Below are 19,049 nucleotides of genomic sequence, written 5' to 3'. Positions count from 1 at the left end.
GAGGTCAGGGATCCCTTTTAGAATCTGGAAGATTGAGATTGCCTTCAGAAAATGAACATACACATAAGATTTTATAAAAACTTTGAGGGAGTAGTCTCATTTTTTCCCCTACCCTTGAAACTCCAATTACAAATTCGTGTCTTAAAGAATTAACAAGATAGTCATGCCCTGTGAACTATTAATTATTAATAGTGATGTGGATGTTTCTCTAAATAATTGGTGATTTTAGAAATCAGAAATTAAATTTATATAAGAAAAAAGTTCAGTATATTTTCTGTTGTTAGGAAAGCATTTCCTAGTAATTTGATTTTTCTGGCACCCAAAATAAGTGAAGTAGGCCTCTTTAATTTTATTTTGTTGCAGAATATTAAATTTAAGGTTGAGTTCCACTTTGTTTGCAATAGTTTGAAAAAAGAATAGTTAATGCAGATTTTTAAAAAAAATTTTTTTTCCTTTTAAGCTTTGTGTGTTGTAAAATGTGAGTTTGCCAAATTTTCTTCATCTGCTACAGATTAGGTATGCCATTGTTGCTGCCATGTGGCGGCGCACCCCGTGCTTCTTAAACGCACTGACTGGAGGTTTATCGCATCACTTGTTCACATGCACGGAGCCTGGTAACAGCCTCATCTGTATCTTGTTAGCTTCATTTTCTTATTTTTTAAATTTCATTATTTATAAACTCAACATTGCATTTAAAAATAAAGGCTAGTTTTAATGAATTAATGCTACTACAGTCATTGCTAAAATTTTCATACTGAAACAGATTTTAACTTTTGTTAAAATGATCTATGTCTTATTTAAATTGTATTTGTAAGCAGGGATTTTTACCTGCCATTTTAACTATATTTGCCAAATTCTAAATATAATTTTGAAAATTGAAATTGAAGCTTTTGTTTATGTGGCAAAAGTAAGCTTCAGGACTGGGCTGTGTATTTTTATTGGCATGTAAGAGTTAATATGAGCTCTACAAGAATTTGTGTCTAAAGAGTTAAAGCAATCAACAGCTGCAATTAAAAAAATATGTATAAAACGGTTTGGTTGGCTCAGTTGTGCGACTTGTCGAATCTTCTTGAATCCTGATTTCTTAAAGGCTGGGTGGATAGGTATATCCAAAATCATTGGGTTTAGTCTCTTCATCTATTGACAGTTTTACTTAGAGAATTCATCTTAATCTTTTTAAACTATTGGGTTCTTTTCTCCTAAAAGTAACGTTTAATGTAAAGAATTTAAAATACAAGGGAAAAAGGTCACTTGTCTATCACCTGTAATGAAACCAGTTGAAACATACTGTTTTGGTTAATTTCCATTCATCTTTTTTTCTCCTGTGCATTATGTTCTTTCCCTATCTCTGGGCATAGTTTAATAATTTGAATCACTGTGTTTACTATTTTGTATCTTTTTTTCATGTAGCATTTCATGTAATTCTCCTGGTCATCAAATAATTTTTGAAAATTAAAATTTTTTTTCATGGCTGCAGAGTATTTTATTGTGATGGTGGAATTCACCCTCTTATTACCAGTGTTACCCAGAACAAACTTTAAAACATGTTCTCCCTCCCCATTCTGCAATTTAGTAAAGTGATTTGATTAACTTTAAGACTTTCTGTGGGATAGTTTTTTGAATTCAAGATTATAATACTTGTGGTGGTTCAAAACAGTGATTCATTGTAGTCACCAACCTTATATTTTAGAACCTTATATTTATTTCATCAGTATGCATATAGATTTTAATTAACTGGGCTTTGATATTCTGATGATGCTCACTTAATTTACTCTAGACCTAACTAGTACTTATACAAGTTTAGGATTAATATATTAAATGCTGAGACATTAGACCTTTTTTTTTGCTTTTTTTTGTGTCATGTAGAGTTTGAATATGATCAACATATACCCCTAAATTAAACATACATATCCATATCAAGATAGTATCATTCAAAGCTCTTTTATTTGGGAAATTCCAGAGTGTGTGGACCAGGAGTTTGTTTTGTTACTTCAGTTTGATGTTTAAAAGACAGTGTAACTAAGGCATATGCTATGCATTTTCTCAATATAAGCCTCTTAGAAACTATTCTTACAACCATCTCTGTGCGTGTATCCATTTTAACTGTATGGCTCCTTAAGCCTTTGAGTTTGTGATGCCTGGTGTCGACAGTGACCCATTTTGATTTTTTTTTTTAATTTCTTTAGCTCTTTCTCTCTTTCAAAAACTTTTTCTTGTCTCTCTTTTAAAAAGACCTGTATCTTTGAGACAAACACTCTATTATACTTAGTACTCAAAAATGAAAGTTCCTGAACAGGAGTATTTCCCCTGGACAGACAGACTTTGCCTTTTATCTTGGGAGAAATGTAATGAAATACACATATATATTTAGCATTAATTTAGAATAGGAATTTAGCTTATATAAAAATCTCTGAAATTAAAAAAAGTTCACACACAACTATTCCTTTGTTCTTTTTAAAAGATAAAACAACCAACTTAATGCTGCTCAGGTATTCTATTGTAAATTTTAGTTATGTAGCATTCCTAGAAATTATGAGTTTATAGCAACTAATTTCTTAAATTAGGAATATCGTTAAATTGACCAAATATTATAGCAGAACTGCAGGGTTCACAGAATTCAAGTCTATTAAAGTTTATATTTGATTTGTATATGTAAAGTGGCTTGTCCGTTCACTTTTGGAGTATCATGATTTGTTAAAATTGCACAGGTTATTAACAATTTCCAAAGATAGTATTTATTTTTTAATTAAATTTGAGTTTTTAAGTATCCGATGCCCCCTTGTGGTGAAAGACATATTTTGCTTTTGTTTGAATTTGGAGAATTATACTTTGACTTTTCTTTAATAAAGTGGACATTAATGTTCACAAGCTGTTGACGATATGTAATTTGAATTTTGTAAAGCTCATTGCCATAAAATTCACAGCCTTACCCTGTATTGTCTCACAAGTGCATGTAACCAAGCACATACAATGAGACAAAATTTTGGAAGCTATTTAATTACAAATAGCATAGGGATTTTCTGATCTTGTATGATTTCTTATGTCTTTTTTTTTGTGTCTCACATAGGTGATGTACAGTTCATTGATTATGAATATTCTGGATACAACTACCTGGCATATGATATCGGAAATCATTTCAATGAATTTGCAGGTAAAATCCAGGGCTTAACTAATGGAGCAACATGTATAACTTTGAAGTGATACTTAAAAAAGTTTTTTTTTTTTTAAATGTTTATTTATTTATTTTGAGGGGGCAGAGAGAAAAGAGGGTGAGAGAGAATCCCAAGCAGGCTTCATGCTCAGTGTGGAGCCCAGTGTGTGGGGCTAGATCTCAAGACTGTGAGATCATGACCTGAGTTGAAATCAAGAGTCAGAGGCTTAACTGAAATGATACTTTTAGAGTTGTTTTTGTTTGTTATCTTTAGGGAAATTCACCTGGGAGTAGGAACAACATTTTTTAACCCTTTACTGACTTTTTTCTTTATTACTAGAAGAAAGAGGAGATGACTCTTTCCTAATCCTTTAAGGAAAATAATAAATAATCATTGTGGTTAACATTAAGACCTGACATAATGCAGAGTGTTTCATAAATCTCATTTTTTCCCTCCACAACAATATAACTTAGGTTATATTCCAGTTTACACATGGAGAAAGTAACTCACCAAAGGTCACAGTAAAATACAGAGAACTTAGATTTGCATTTTTTTTTTTCTAATCCTTTAAAAGCGTTTGTTGTTTCCATTTTGTACTTGAGCTTTGGAATGTTGGACAACTAAGAAGCTAAATAATTTGTTTTTTATTTTGTCTTTGGCTATGAATAATGGAAAGCCTTGTCATTTTACCCCTGAAAATTAATCTTTTATCACTGTCAAGTATAAAAGTTTTAGGTTTTTTTATGTTAAAAGGAATTAATTTAAAAATACATTTTATGACTATATTTAGAAACATGAAATGCTCTAAAACTAAAGATTAGAAAATTCTCTTGGATGATTTATACCTAGTAGGAACTTTTCATTGCTGAATTTGTATTTGTTACCATTCATGCATTCTTATATTTACATATACTTAGCAAACTGGGAAGAAGTTGGAGAGGGTTTTAATTTATGTGTTTTCAGTTATTTCCCTACACCAGACCTTTCATATACATCCTATATCCCCACACATGTGCTATACATATTAAAAGGGAAAGCAGCTGTGCATATAATGAGATATCACCATATCCATCTTAGTATAATGGGTCATCACTGCAGTAGATATAAAAGAGGAAGCTCTGGTGATCCTAATATGATTTTGTGTAGGAAAAAATTGAGCTGAAGTTTGCAAGTTAGGTAGAATTTGAGATGTGCAGATAGAAGAGAAAGGAAAGCGCTGCAGGAAGAAGGAATAAAACTTCAAGGTGAGTGTACATGTTGGTAGGATATAAAACTCATGGAGGAGCATACAGGACTTTACAAGACCAGAGAAGTGAAGTTTGGACCAACTCATGAAGAACACTGAGGGGTAGACAAAATAGTATAAACTTTATTTTCTAGGTTACTATTTTTCTTTTTTCTTTTTTTATTAAAAAAAATTTTTTTTAATGTTTATTTTTGAGAGAGAACACAAGCAGGGGAGGGGCTGAGAGAGAGGGAGACACAGAATCCGAAGCAGGCTCCAGGCTCTGAACCATCAGCACAGAGCTCGATGTGGGGTTTGAACTCACAAACCACGAGGTCATAACCTGAGCTGAAGTTGGAGGCTTAACTGACTGAGCCATCCAGGTGCCCCTAGGTTACTCTTTTTCAAATAGCACATCTTAAAACCAGATTTGGTGGGTGATTATTTTAAAACAAGCAGCGGAAAAGAAAAGACATAGAAGGTATCCGAGTTGGAAGGAGTAGTTAGGGTAAATATTGTTTTGTGGAACTTAGTACCAGGAGAATGTATAAAGTTTCAATGTAAAATGTATTTCTTACCCTGTGAGTAATGGTAAAAAATGTTTTTAGAGCTGGAGTTCTAGGAAATGCTCTAAATATTAGTGTGCTTAAGAATCTCCTGAGGTGCTTGTTAGAATGAAGATTTGGGGCTTCTGATATGGGTGGTTCAAGCTTCACACTTTGAGGAGAAATTGAAGCAATGAGAATTGATTATGATAATGAAACAGGTCATACATTAGGATTCAAGTTTCAGCACGTTAGATTTTTTGGTTTATTTTAATAAATGCTATTAACATCTAGTTATTTTAGGATTACTTTAGGAATTATTCAAGTATATATGAGATACCGTGTTTTTAAAAATTTAAGTGTTCCTTTTTTCCATTTCAGGTGTGAGTGATGTAGACTATAGTCTCTATCCAGACAGACAACTACAGGGCCAGTGGCTGCGTTCTTACCTTGAAGCTTACAAAGAGTATAAAGGCTTTGGGACTGAAGTCACTGAAAAGGAGGTTGAAATACTCTTCATTCAGGTCAATCAGTTTGCATTGGTAAGTTTAAATATTAACAATGAAAGATTCTTAATATAATTTAAACAGCTTTTAAAAAAAAATGTTTATTCATTTTCAAAAGAGAGGGAGCAGGGGAAGAGGGACAGAGAGGTAGCAGAGGATCTGAAGTGGGCTCTGCACTGACAGCAGTGAGCCCGATGTGGGGCTCGAACTGACGGAACCGTCAGATGACCTGAGCTGAAGTGGGATGCTCAACCGACTGAACCACCCACATGCCCCTAAAAAGCTTTTTAATTTTCATCATCTTTTGTGTATTTTTGTTCAAAATTAGGACAAAACATGATTTTTTTTACAACTCCCATATTAAGGAGCTTTTGAGGACAGAGATTTTGTTTTATTCATTATTTTATTCTTAACCTCTAAAATAACAGTGCCTTACCCACATGGTAAGTGCTCAGTAATTACATGATGAATGGATTCTAGCTAGAGTTAGGATTAATTGTGAAGCAGTTTTTTATATCCTATCTATTCTCTTTATGTTACAAAAAACATATAATCAAGGAAAGATTTATGGGAAACGAGGCTTTCCACAGTACATTTAAATTTTTTTTTAATGTTTGTTTATTTTTGAGAGACAGACGAATGAGGAAGGGGAAGAGAGAGGACACAGAATCCAAAGCAGGCTCCAGGTTCTGAACTGTTAGCACAGAGCCTGACACTGGGCTTGAACTCATGAACAGTGAGATCATGACTTGAGCTGAAGTCGGACGCTTAACTGACTGAGCCATCCAGGTGTCCCTCCACAGTACATTTAATCATCACATCTTACTGTTAAGATGATAAAAGTAGATTGGAAGGAATAGAATTATGTTTTCATAACTTACCTAGTATTTTGTCTTGGTCTTCTTTTGATAAGCAGTTAGTTATTTCCAGCTTCTTTGATGTGTTAATGCTTTATTATTATTTTTAAGACCCACTTTTCTGTACTCTTGAGTGCATTTATTTTTTAAAAAAGAGTTCAATTATCTTTTGAGAGTGGTGTGATGAATTAGAATGAGCTTTCAGCTAAGGTGTTACACAATTGAATACTAGGTTGAAGTTATTTTAGCTGTTTCTTCTTAGTTTTAATACAATTTGGTTCAATTCACATGGGGAATATTTGCTATGTTGTCTTTACAAATAAACCCTGTTGATGGCTCATGGGTGTACTTTTTTCCATTGTTTTAAGAGCAGCATTTTCCCAGAGCCATTCAGAATACATCTGAAATAAGAGGGTGTGCTGAAACTTGACTCATCTTCTGTTCTGATATCTATTTTCAGCGAACTGTTGGCTAAATTAATGGCCTGCTCTCCAGCTGGTCCTAGGATGCCTGCTGTTCCCATTTATTTTATTTAAGCATGATCTTAAAGTAGAGAATGTAGGGTTTTCTTTCTCATGACGTTACTTAATAAACTTCAAAATTTACCTACATAGTTCTGTTTAGCCACTGTCTATATTAATATGAGGAATATTATTGTCGCTATAATTTATATTTTTTCATGCACCTATTTACGTAAATTATTCCTAAGGCATTGAGTTCATTAATTTCCACAGAAAGTCCACATAGCTTATTGATTAGTCAAACAATAACACTGTTTACTATTAGCTAACTTGGGTTCTTTTGTAAACTTTTGATGATAAAAATTTAACAGCTTTGGATACTGTGGTTGTATATATATCATGGTATTGAAAAATAACTACTTCTGGTTTGATTATCAAGTTGTTTATAATACCCATTAATAAGATACCTAGTACTTACTACTCTAGGTCATGTAGATTGGAGGATTAAAAGAAGAATACAACAGTGCATTGCTTCAAAGTACTTACAATTTGGAAGGGCAAATAATATGTACAAAATACTTTTTAGATAACATTTAACACGCATCCCTGTTTAAAATTCATAGCAAATTAGAATTGGAGGGAAACTTACTTAACCTGATTAAACAAACAACCTGATTTTATTTTATTTTTTAAAGTTTATTTATTTATTTTGAGAGAGAGCGAGCACAAACGAGAAAAGGCAGGGGGGCGGGGGAGAGAATCCCAGACAGGCTTTGCACAGTCAGTATGGACCCCGATGCCGGTCTCAAACTCAAGAACTGTGAGATCATAACCTGAGCCGACTTCAGATACTTAATGAACTGAGCCACCCAGGCACCACAATTTAACCTGAATAAGAAGAAAAAAGAATATATGAAATGTACAGCAAACATTCATGAAATGTCATGATCAGTAGAAGGTCTTACAGAAAAAGAATAAAGGATGGTTGATGAGGGACACCTGTGTGGTTCAGTTGGTTAAGCGTCTGACTCTTGATTTCAGCTCAGGTCATGATCGATCTCATGGTTTAAGTCACACATCGGGGGGCGCCTCGGTGGCGCAGTCGGTTAAGCGTCCGACTTCAGCCAGGTCACGATCTCGCGGTCCGTGAGTTCAAGCCCCGCGTCAGGCTCTGGGCTGATGGCTCAGAGCCTGGAGCCTGTTTCCGATTCTGTGTCTCCCTCTCTCTCTGCCCCTCCCCCGTTCATGCTCTGTCTCTCTCTGTCGCAAAAATAAATAAACGTTGAAAAAAAAAAAAGTCACACATCGGGCTCTGTGCTGTTAGTACAGGTTGGGATTTTCTCTTTCCCTCTCTCTCTCTGCCCCTACCCTGCTCATGTGCATGTGCTCTCTCTCAAAATAAAAACTTCAAGAAAAAACAGAAGGATGGTTAATGAGACGTAAAACTTCGATCCCTTTTTAATAGTATTCCTTATTTAGCATGTCCTTAATTTACATAATCTTTAGTTTTCATATACATTACAGTTTATTCTCTGAGAGTCTGTTACCAATTTCCGATTTTTCCTCATTAAGAAACCATTGAGAACCAGGTATGAAGCCAATTTTGGTTTGAATTTCTCTTTTTATTTAAATTGTGCTGCGGTCCTCTTTTATGTGCTGTTCTTGACAACTCTCTCCAGAGGTGGGTTACTTTCTTGCATCAGGACCTCTCTTGCTATCTTTAGAATAGAAAGAATATAGCAGAATTTAGATGAATGCTCACACTTGGCTTCACAGCCCCTCTTACTTGAGATTATTAATTTTCCTGAGATTTGATGTATATGCCTTTCTTGTCATTTTTTAAAGAATCATTTTATTATTTTCTTTTTTAATATTTATTTACTTAGCATGTATGCACATGCAGGGAAGGGGTAGAGAATCCCAAGCAGGCTCCCTGATGTCAGTGCAGAGCCTGATATGGGGGCTCGATCCCATGAACCATTAGTTCATTACCTGATCTGAAATCAAGAGTCGGACGCTTAACTGATTGAGCCACCCAGGTGTCCCTGTATGCCTTTCATTTTCAAGATTTTTTTTGCAGTTTTTTTTCTTTTTTTAAGCTAGCCCAGTTTACATAATTCTTTTACCAACTCTTAATTTCACCCCACAGTAATTAAGTAAACGTCTGTTGCAATCTCAAGTGTTGGAATGAATAAATAATTGGGAAGGTAGGGGGAAACAAAAGCAAACCCTCTGTCTTTTTTCTTTATTATCTTTCATGCACTCCTCAGGCCACTGCAATCTGTCTTCTCCCCTCACTATTCTAAAAATAAAAAATAATTCATGGCAGGGTTACCAATAATGACATAATTACTAAATACAGTTTGAACTTTCAGTGTTTATCTTATTTGTTCTGCCAAAATCATTTGACAGTATTTACCATTGATTTTTAGAATTTTTTCTTTATTAATTTTTGTGATAACCATTCTTCCTTGGTTCTCTTTTGTATTTTCCTACTCAGTCTCTTTCCCTGGCTCCTCCTTTTCTTCCTCTTCTCCCAGTCCTCTTACAATACTGGTGTTTCCTATTGTCCTGATTTTGGGTTCTCCCAGCTCCTTTCACTTTAAATACTTCCATTGGATGATTTAAGCCCATTACTTTTTTTTTTTTTAATGTTTATTTTATTTTATTTTTTTTCAACGTTTATTTATTTTTGGGACAGAGAGAGACAGAGCATGAACAGGGGAGGGGCAGAGAGAGAGGGAGACACAGAATCGGAAACAGGCTCCAGGCTCTGAGCCATCAGCCCAGAGCCCGACGCGGGGCTCGAACTCCCGGACCGCGAGATCGTCACCTGGCTGAAGTCGGACGCTTAACCGACTGCGCCACCCAGGTGCCCCTTTAATGTTTATTTTTTTTTTCTTTTTTTTTTTTTTTTTTTATGAAATTCATTGTCAAATTGGTTTCCATACAACACCCAGTGCTCATCCCAAAAGGTGCCCTCCTCAATACCCATCACCCACCCTCTCCTCCCTCCCACCCCCCATCAACCCTCAGTTTGCTCTCAGTTCTCAACAGTCTCTTATGCTTTGGCTCTCTCCCACTCTAACCTCTTTTTTTTTTTCCTTCCCCTCCCCCATGGGTTCCTGTTAAGTTTCTCAGGATCCACATAAGAGTGAAACCATATGGTATCTGTCTTTCTCTGTATGGCTTATTTCACTTAGCATCACACTCTCCAGTTCCATCCACGTTGCTACAAAAGGCCATATTTCATTTTTTCTCATTGCCACGTAGTATTCCATAGTGTATATGAACCACAATTTCTTTATCCATTCATCAGTTGATGGACATTTAGGCTCTTTCCATAATTTGGCTATTGTTGAGAGTGCTGCTATGAACATTGGGGTACAAGTGCCCCTATGCATCAGTACTCCTGTGTCCCTTGGATAAATTCCTAGCAGTGCTATTGCTGGGTCATAGGGTAGGTCTATTTTTAATTTTCTGAGGAACCTCCACACTGCTTTCCAGAGCGGCTGCACCAATTTGCATTCCCACCAAGAGTGCAAGAGGGTTCCCGTTTCTCCACATCCTCTCCAGCATCTATAGTCTCCTGATTTGTTCATTTTGGCCACTCTGACTGGCGTGAGGTGATACCTGAGTGTGGTTTTGATTTGTATTTCCCTGATAAGGAGCGACGCTGAACATCTTTTCATGTGGCTGTTGGCCATCCAGATGTCTTCTTTAGAGAAGTGTCTATTCATGTTTTCTGCCCATTTCTTCACTGGGTTATTTGCTTTTCAGGTGTGGAGTTTGGTGAGCTCTTTAATGTTTATTTTTGAGAGAGACCGAGCACGACCAGTGGAGGGGCAAAGAGAGAGGGAGACACAGAATCCGAAGCAGGCTCCAGGCTCTGAGCTGTCAGCACAGAGCCCAGCTTGGGGCTCGAACTCATGGACCGGGAGATCATGACCTGAGCCGAAGTCAGACTCTTAACCGATTGAGCTACCCAGGTCCCCCTAGTCCTGTGACTTTATTGTACTTCCTATTAATGATCCCAAGTTGATTTTTTTTTTCCTTTGTTGATCTCAAGATCAGTATTTGCCACCATCCAGGATACCATTAGTAATTGACCACAGTATGTCCAAATTTGAATTTTATTTCATGCATCCTGTCCTCTGTTCCATTATTTATTCTCAATTCCAGCCATATCTCCTTAATTATGTGACATTTGATTAAGCCGTTAATTTCTCACCTATGTCAACTTCTACTGGTCTCTTTGCCTCCAAGTTTCTCCTGTCTATATTTCATCCTGTACATTTAAAAAGTTAATCTTTTTAATAACTAGATCTAATTCATGAATATAAGTATGTCTCTTCCATTTTTATGGTTCCCCGTGACCTACAGGGTGAATCCAAATGATAGCAGTCTGTAAATTCTGTCTTCTTCCCCACCTCCACTTCTGCTTTAGCAGAGTCATCTTGTTTTCTGTACATTCCATGTTTGAAGCCTATATGCTTTTGTATAAGTTATTTCTTCCTCCCTAGAGTGCCCTTTTCCCTGCATCCTCTGGCAAATTCTTTTTGTTCCTTATAGACGTGTCTTATATACTGTTTCCTCCTCTGAGACCCTTCCTTCCTTGATCACTTGTCATGAAGACAGCATATACATACATTATAAAGCTGATTTGATAAGTGGAGAAAAGAGGTTTGAGTAAGATTAGGATGTAGATGTTTTTTAATGAATGGCTGGTTAAATATTTACTGCTGAGGGCGTGAGTAGACTTGTAAATATTAAAAGACTTCATATGTTGCTGATTGTTTATTGTAATTAACTAATACTGAGATGGTAAACAAAAGTAGGCATTTGTATTATAAAATCAAATAGAGTATACATATGGGTTTTTTAATTGTTAGACACATTGCAGACTTTGGATTATTTCTAAGAAAATGTTAGTTTTAGGAAACCAGTTTTTAGGTTTTTTCAGAAACCAGTTTGAGGATTCATTTTAGTTATTTGTTTGTCTTATAAAGCCTTGAATTGTTCTTTGCCACAGAGATGGGTACCTGTTCTCAGTAATATGAATTCACACTAGATGCACTTCTTGCTTTGTGGAGGGAGACTTTATTAATTATAAGGGGAAGAGAATATAAGGAATTAAACAATTATAGTAAACACAAGGAAGGAGAGAAGTATAGAGAAGAACAAAGAAGGGTTAGTACACCAAGTCAGGTACTTATAACATCCAACCTTCTTGCTAGGGAAGCCCCGTGGTGAATAGCCCAGTTGGAGTCCTGATAGAGGGTTGTGGGCAGAGCATCCTCCCCTCAGGTGGGACTTCAAACAAGCTATTCCCGCCAGGGCAATATATATTACCCTTGTGTGACTTATGGTTAGTCATTAAGTTTGCCTCAGTGCAGTCCCGAGCTATACTGTTTTCCTCTGTTTCTCTTATCGTATCTCACAATCTTAGGAGCCTGGGCTTCTGCATATTCCTCATCCATCCCAGATCCATCCTGGTCTGGCTCAAGGAGGAAGGTGAGGCTTGTTAATCCTTCTTGTTGTCAGGAACAGAAGCGTCAGTTCTGATCCTGAGGCCAGATGCAGAATAAGCCAACTGAGGCCCCCCCCCCCGCCCCCCCCGATTGTGTTTGTGCGGCTGTCAGAAATGCATGACAGGTCATACAAACAACTTCTATACAGAACAATAGCCTAGAAGTTAAAATGCCCTTTAATAGACTTACATATCTATAATTTCCAAATTTGAAAGAAATAATAAGAGTATAAGTAAATCACATAGAATATTACATTATTTTATTAGGACTTCAGTATTTTCTTTGATATTTTGGGGAAATGATGAATGGGCTGTTTTCCTGCATTTCCGTTTCATCCATTTAAGAGTCTAATGTATATAAATTTTTCATTTTCATCCTATAAAAGGTGTTGCCTGTCAAAAAGAGGGATTTTTGTGAAGTTTGTGTGTAGTGCATCTCTAATGTAGAACTGTTTAGTTATTTTATACTAGTATATGAATGAACGTTGCTTGAAATGGCGGGAAGAGCTGGTTTGATGTTATTTTTAGGTGTAGAATTTCCCAGTTGCAGTCTTTTCTACTCACAGAACTGGCCTGATCAGAGATTACAGATGATTTTTATATCACTTTAAATATGGCTAGGTGATTTAAACTAGTGGTTCTCAAACTTTTTCATCTCAGGATTTTCTTTTTACACTTCCAAGATTTTTTTTTTTAATGTTTTTTATTTCATTTTTGAGAGAGCATGCGTGCATGAGTGTAAGCAGGGGAGGAGCAGGGAGAGAGGGAGACTGAGAATCCAAAGCAGGCTCCAGGCTCTGAACTGTCACCACAGAGCCTGATGCAGGGCTTAAACTCACAAACCACGAAATCATGAAGTCAGACACTTAACCAACTTGAGCCATTCAGGACCCCCCTCCCCCCCCGCTCCCCGATTTTTTTTTTTAAAAGAGCATGCAAGCAGAGTAGGGGCAGAGGGGCAGGGAGAGGGGGAAGACAGAGAATCCCAAGCAGACTCTGTGCTGTCAAGCACAGAGCCTGATGCAGGGATTGAACTCACAAACAATGAGGTCATGACCTAAGTTGAAATCAAGAGTCAGATACTTAACTGACTGAGCCACCCAGGCACCCCAATATTTTTTTTTGAATGTTTATTTATTTTGAGAGAGTGCAAATAGGGGAGGGGCAGAGAGAGAGAGGGAGAAAGAGAATCCCAAGCAGGCTTCATGCTCAGCCCATAGCCAGACATGGGGCTTGATCTCATGACCCTGAGATCATGACCTGAACCCAAATCAAGAGTTGGACACTCAACCAACTGAGCCACCCAGACATCCCTCAAGATTTTTTTGAAGACATCTATGAGCTTTTGTTTATTTCAGTTAATTATCAGTATTTGTCATACTGAAAATTAAAACAAATTCAAAATATTTATTAAGTAAAAAATAATAAACTTGTTAACATAAACATCATTTTGAATGGAAAATAACTATTTTTCCAAAACAAAAAAACAATTTAGTGAGAAGAATGGCATTATTTCACACTTTTGCAAATCCTTGTAATGTCTGGCTTAATAAAAGTTAGATTCTTTTTTTTTTTTCTAATTTTTTTTTAATGTTTTATTTATTTTTGAGACCGAGAGAGACAGAGCATGAGCAGGAGTGGGGCAGAGAGAGGGAGACACAATCTGAAGCAGGCTCCAGGCTCCAAGCTGTCAGCACAGAGCCTGACACGGGGCCGATGGCGGGGCTCAAACTCACAAACCACGAGATCATGACCTGAGCCAAAGTCGGATGCTTAACCAGCTGAGCCACCCACGCGCCCCAAAAGTTAGATTCTTATATCTACTTCTGCATTTCATCTGTTGCAATATATTGGCTTGGTTAAAGTATACAAAGAAAGTTCCGTGTCACACACGTGTTGGAAGAAATGAGTACATTGCCTTTTCAGATAATTGTGGATTTTCTCTTTGATACATCACCAGAACTCAACAGGTGGTTATTTCTTAGGTTAGTTGCAATGTGCAGTCAGAAAACATCAATTAATTTTTCGTATTCTATTATATTATAATCCATTGATTTACTTTGTACTTTGAATGGCTCTTTTGGCAGTGCATGATTTTGTAATTTTAACACCATTCAGTATTATTTGGGAAATATTGATTCATTAAGTTATGTAGATCTTACAGATGTTAATACATCTCATTATATGATATAAAAATATCACATTTGCTGATATCACAATCAGTGTCATCAGAAAAGTTTTAAATACTGTATTGAGAAGCTGGTAGGCTCACAGAATCAAATACAAATTTTCCAAAGTTCTAATTTTAGGTTGAATACTTGAAGACTATCATTGGCAACAAATACTGTCAATTATTTTCATTGAAATGATAAGTGCTCTTTTTTATATCTGAGAAATATCTGCCAAATGCCCAAGTCTAATAAGTGGTTCGAATGTCAGTTGTTCTTTCAAGTAAACATGATGTTCCATTAAAAATGTGCAAGTTCAGCTCACAACTCAGTCATAAATGTTTTTCCTTGAAACAACCTTCCTCTTTTGGGTGTATAGCAGACTGCTTTATGTGTACTTTCCTACACCGTCTCACAGAATATTAGAACGTGTACTCAAGGGTAGAGATTTAATAAAATTAATAATTTCAATGGCTTCGTAAAGGACATTCTTCACACAGACAAGACTAGTCTTTTACTGTGTGTAGTGGTGACGTGAGTGTGTGTGTTTGGTGGCACTGCCTTGACATATTGTAAGGTACTAGTAGCTTTACCCACCATTGCTTTTAAACCATCATTGCAGATGTTAACATATTCAAGAAGGGAAGTAGCATATTAATAGTATTATAAGAAATATATATTTTTTAAATCCATTGTTTTATTAAAACAAAAATAGAACCAAAGTTAAAATATACTTGATCCTTTTTTTTTTTTTTTTTTTAATAGCAAGAGAGTAAGGGCTTTAATACTGCTATCATCTGTATTTGAAGACACAGCACTGAAACAAAACCAAATAATTTTTTCCCTTACTGAAAAATTCAACACTTATGTAAGAAAGTTAAAGAAAAATACACCGTTGGGGTGCCTGGGTGGCTTAGTCAGTTAAGCATCCGACTTTGGCTCAGGTCATGGTCTCATGGTTCGTGAATTCAAGCCCCATGTTGGGCTCTGTTCTGACAGCTCAGAGTTTGGAGCTTGCTTTAATTTTTTTAGTATTTATTTTTATTTAATTTTTTACATTTTATTTTTTTTAATTTACATCCAAATTAGATATCCTATAGTGCAACAGTGATTTAATGCCCCTTACCCATTTAGCCCAACCCCCCTCCCACAACCCCTCCAGTAACCCTCTGTTTGTTCTCCATATTTAAAAAAAAATTTTTTTTACATTATTTATTTTTGAGAGACAGAGTGAGACAAAGTGAGAGTGGGGGAGGGGCAGAGAGAGGGGGAGACACAGGATCGGAAGCAGGCTCCAGGCTCTGAGCTGTCAGCACAGAGCCCGGCGCGGGGCTTGAACTCACGGACCGCGAGATCATGACCTGAGCCGAAGTCGGCTGCTTAACCGACTAAGCCACCCAGGCGCCCCAAGATCTCATTCTTTTTGATTGCCGAGTAATACTCCTTGTGTGTGTGTGTATGTGTGTGTGTGTGTGTGTATACGTATATATACATGTATATACATATAGTATATGTACGTACATATGTACATATGTACATATATATGTATATATACATATATACATATAGTATACATATATACATATAGTATACATATATGTGTATGTATGTATACACACCATTTCTTTATCCACTCATCCAATGATGGACATTTAGGCTTTTTCCATACTTTGGCTATTGTTGATAGTGCTGCTACAAACATTGGGGTGCATGTACCCCTTCGAAACAGCATACCTGTATCCCTTGGATAAACACCTAGTAGTGCAATTGCTGGGTCCTAGGGTAGTTCTATATTTAAGTTTTTGAGGAACCTCCACACTGTTTTCCAGAGTGGCTGCACCAGCTTGCGTTGCTACCAGCAATGCAGAAGAGATCCTCTTTCTCAGCATCCTTGTCAACATCTGTTGTTGCCTGAGTTGTTAATGTTAGCCATTCTGACAGGTGTAAGATGGTATCTCATCGTGGTTTTGGTATGTATTTCCCTGATGATGAGTGATGTGGAGCATTTTTTAATGTGTCAGTTAGCCATCTGGATGTCTTCTTTGGAGAAGTGTCTATTCGTGTTTTTTGCCCATTTCTTCACTGGATTATTTGTTTTTTGGGTGTTGAATTTGATAAGTTCTTCATAGATTTTGGATACTAGCCCTTTTTCTGGTATGTCATTTGCAAATATCTTCTGCCATTCTGTTGGTTGCCTTTTAGTTTGGCTGATTGTTTCCTTCGCTGTGCAGAAGCTTTACATTTTGTTGAGGTCCCAATAGTTCATTCTTGCTTTTGTTTCCCTTGCTTCTGGAGATGTGTTGAGTAAGAAGTTGCTGCAGCCAGGGTCAAAGAGGTTTTTGCCTGCTTTATCCTTGAGGATTTTGATGGCTTCCTGTCTTACATTTAGGTCTTTCATCCATTTTGGGTTTATTTTTGTGTATGGTGTAAGAAAGTGGTTCAGGTTCATTCTTCTGCGTGTTTCTGTCTAGTTTTCCCAGCACCACTTGCCGAAGAGACTGTATTTCATTGGATATTGTTTCTTGCTTTGCCAAAGATTAGTTGGCCATATGTCTGTGGGTCCATTTCTGGGTTCTCTATTCTCCTATATTGATCTGAGTGTCTGTTTTTGTGCCATATAGGAAATAGTTTTGAGTCTCAGACACCTCCCCTGGGTTGGCAACCACTGTTTTAGACTTTAAAAAGAAGGAAGCACATCTCATCTCATAATTCATTTCTCAATATGTGGGACTTCCTCAGGTAGAAAGAGGACCATTTTTGTTATGTTATTTTTATATTATTTTTTATTTTATTTTATAATATTTTATTTTATTTTTTAATGTTTATTTTTGATAGAGAGTGTGCGTGCACACACGCGCAAGAGCACAAGTTGGGGAGGGGCAGAGAGCAGGGAGACACAGAATCTGAAGCAGGCTCTATGCTCTGAGCTGTCAGTCAGCACAGAGCCAGATGTAGGGCTCTAACCCACAAACTGTGAGTTCATGACCTTAGCTGAAGTCAGATGCTTAACCCACTGAGCCAACTAGGCACGTCAGAAAACCATTTTTTTTTTTTTTAAATTTTTTTTTTTCAACGTTTCTTTATTTTTGGGACAGAGAGAGAGAGCATGAACGGGGGAGGGGCAGAGTGAGAGGGAGACACAGAATCGGAAACAGGCTCCAGGCTCTGAGCCATCAGCCCAGAGCCTGACGCGGGGCTCGAACTCACGGACCGTGAGATCGTGACCTGGCTGAAGTCGGACGCTTAACCGACTGCGCCACCCAGGCGCCCCAGAAAACCATTTTTGAAAGTTTTTATATTTTTATCATTCTAATTTTATATAATTATAGTAATTAGCATTTTATTGAATGTTTGTTATATACCAGATATATATACTCGGCTCCGATGTGTGTTTTTTCTACATCACTAAGTAGTTCTCCAATTCTCAGCAGTGTCCTGCAATTCCATAGGTGTTAGATCCCATAGGTTAAGGGTTCAGTCTCACGACACTTCACTCCACTGTTCCCTCTTTCAGGTGCCAGTTGCAAGTCTCATTTGTTACCTGTGATTCTTACCCACTGGCTATAAATCGGAGGTTTCCAAAATTCCCACTTTGGGTGCGGTTAATTTGCGAGAGTGGCACTTAGAACTCAGAGAAGCATTTACATATGTTTACCAGTTTGTTATAAAGGATACAGAAGAACAGTCAGATGAAGAGGTACATAGGGCAAGGTCTAGAAGGGTCCTGAGCATAGGAACTTCTGTTCTCGAGGAGGATAGTGTATACCACCCTCCAGCGTGTGGATATATTCTGGTTCACCAGGCCTGGAAGCTCTCTGAACCCTCTCCTTTTGGGTTATATGGAGCCTTCATTACATAGGCAAGATTGATTAAAACATTGGGCATTGAAAACTCAACTCCAGTCTCTCTCCCCTTTCCCCTCCCTGGAGGTTGTGAGATGCCCACCCCTCTAATCATCTCATTGGTTTCCCTGGCAACCAATTCTCATCTGGAGGTGCTTTCCAAAACTCAGGTGTGGTTGAAAGGGACTTGTTTTGAATAACAAGATACTCCTTTTACGTTTATTGTTCTGGAACTATTTCAGGAACTTATAATAAAAGACCAAATATTATAACAAAAAGATGTTCCCATTGCTGTTATGCTTAGAAAATTCCAAGGATTTGGGGAACTGTGAGCCAGAGACAGTGGATAAAAACCAAATATTTATTTCTCATTATAAATCATATCACACCTGCATTTTACAGGTGAGGAGACAAAGGTACAGAGAGGTTAATTGCTCAAAGTCATATAGGTAATAATGTTTGCAATTTGACTCCAGAGCTCAGCTTTTCTTAAATTTTGTTTAACCATTAGACTTCATGTGCATGTGACTTTAGCTGTTTACTCTTTACTACAATATTTATTCTTTTCTATATCTGTATTTGATGGGAAGTTATATATCCTGCTAGTGATTTTTTGAGGAAGTTAAAAGCAAAGTGTGATAATATTTTTTAAATGGATATTATTACAACAACATACTTTAAAGAGATCTTTAGAGGTTAAAAGTTTCATAGATACCTGTGTGTGTGTGTGTGTGTGTGTGTGTGTGTGTGTGTGTGTGTGTGT

At 36.8% G+C, this 19,049-nt stretch overlaps 1 protein-coding gene across 1 annotated transcript in view; it reads left to right on the top strand.

The window, feature by feature from the left end:
* Positions 1-19,049, top strand: part of ETNK1 (ethanolamine kinase 1) — a 68,418-nt gene that overhangs the window by 41,197 nt on the left and 8,172 nt on the right. Inside the window, exons 5-6 of the mRNA XM_040488656.1 lie at positions 3,068-3,151; positions 5,304-5,464. Coding sequence (XP_040344590.1) covers positions 3,068-3,151; positions 5,304-5,464 — 245 coding nt within the window. The remainder of the gene's footprint in view (positions 1-3,067; positions 3,152-5,303; positions 5,465-19,049) is intronic.

This window comes from Herpailurus yagouaroundi, unplaced genomic scaffold, assembly GCF_014898765.1.
Source record: "Herpailurus yagouaroundi ecotype Mexico unplaced genomic scaffold, PumYag 166, whole genome shotgun sequence".
Lineage (NCBI taxonomy): Eukaryota > Metazoa > Chordata > Mammalia > Carnivora > Felidae > Herpailurus > Herpailurus yagouaroundi.
Note: the sequence above shows the minus strand (reverse complement) of the source record. Positions and strands in the feature narration are given on the sequence as shown.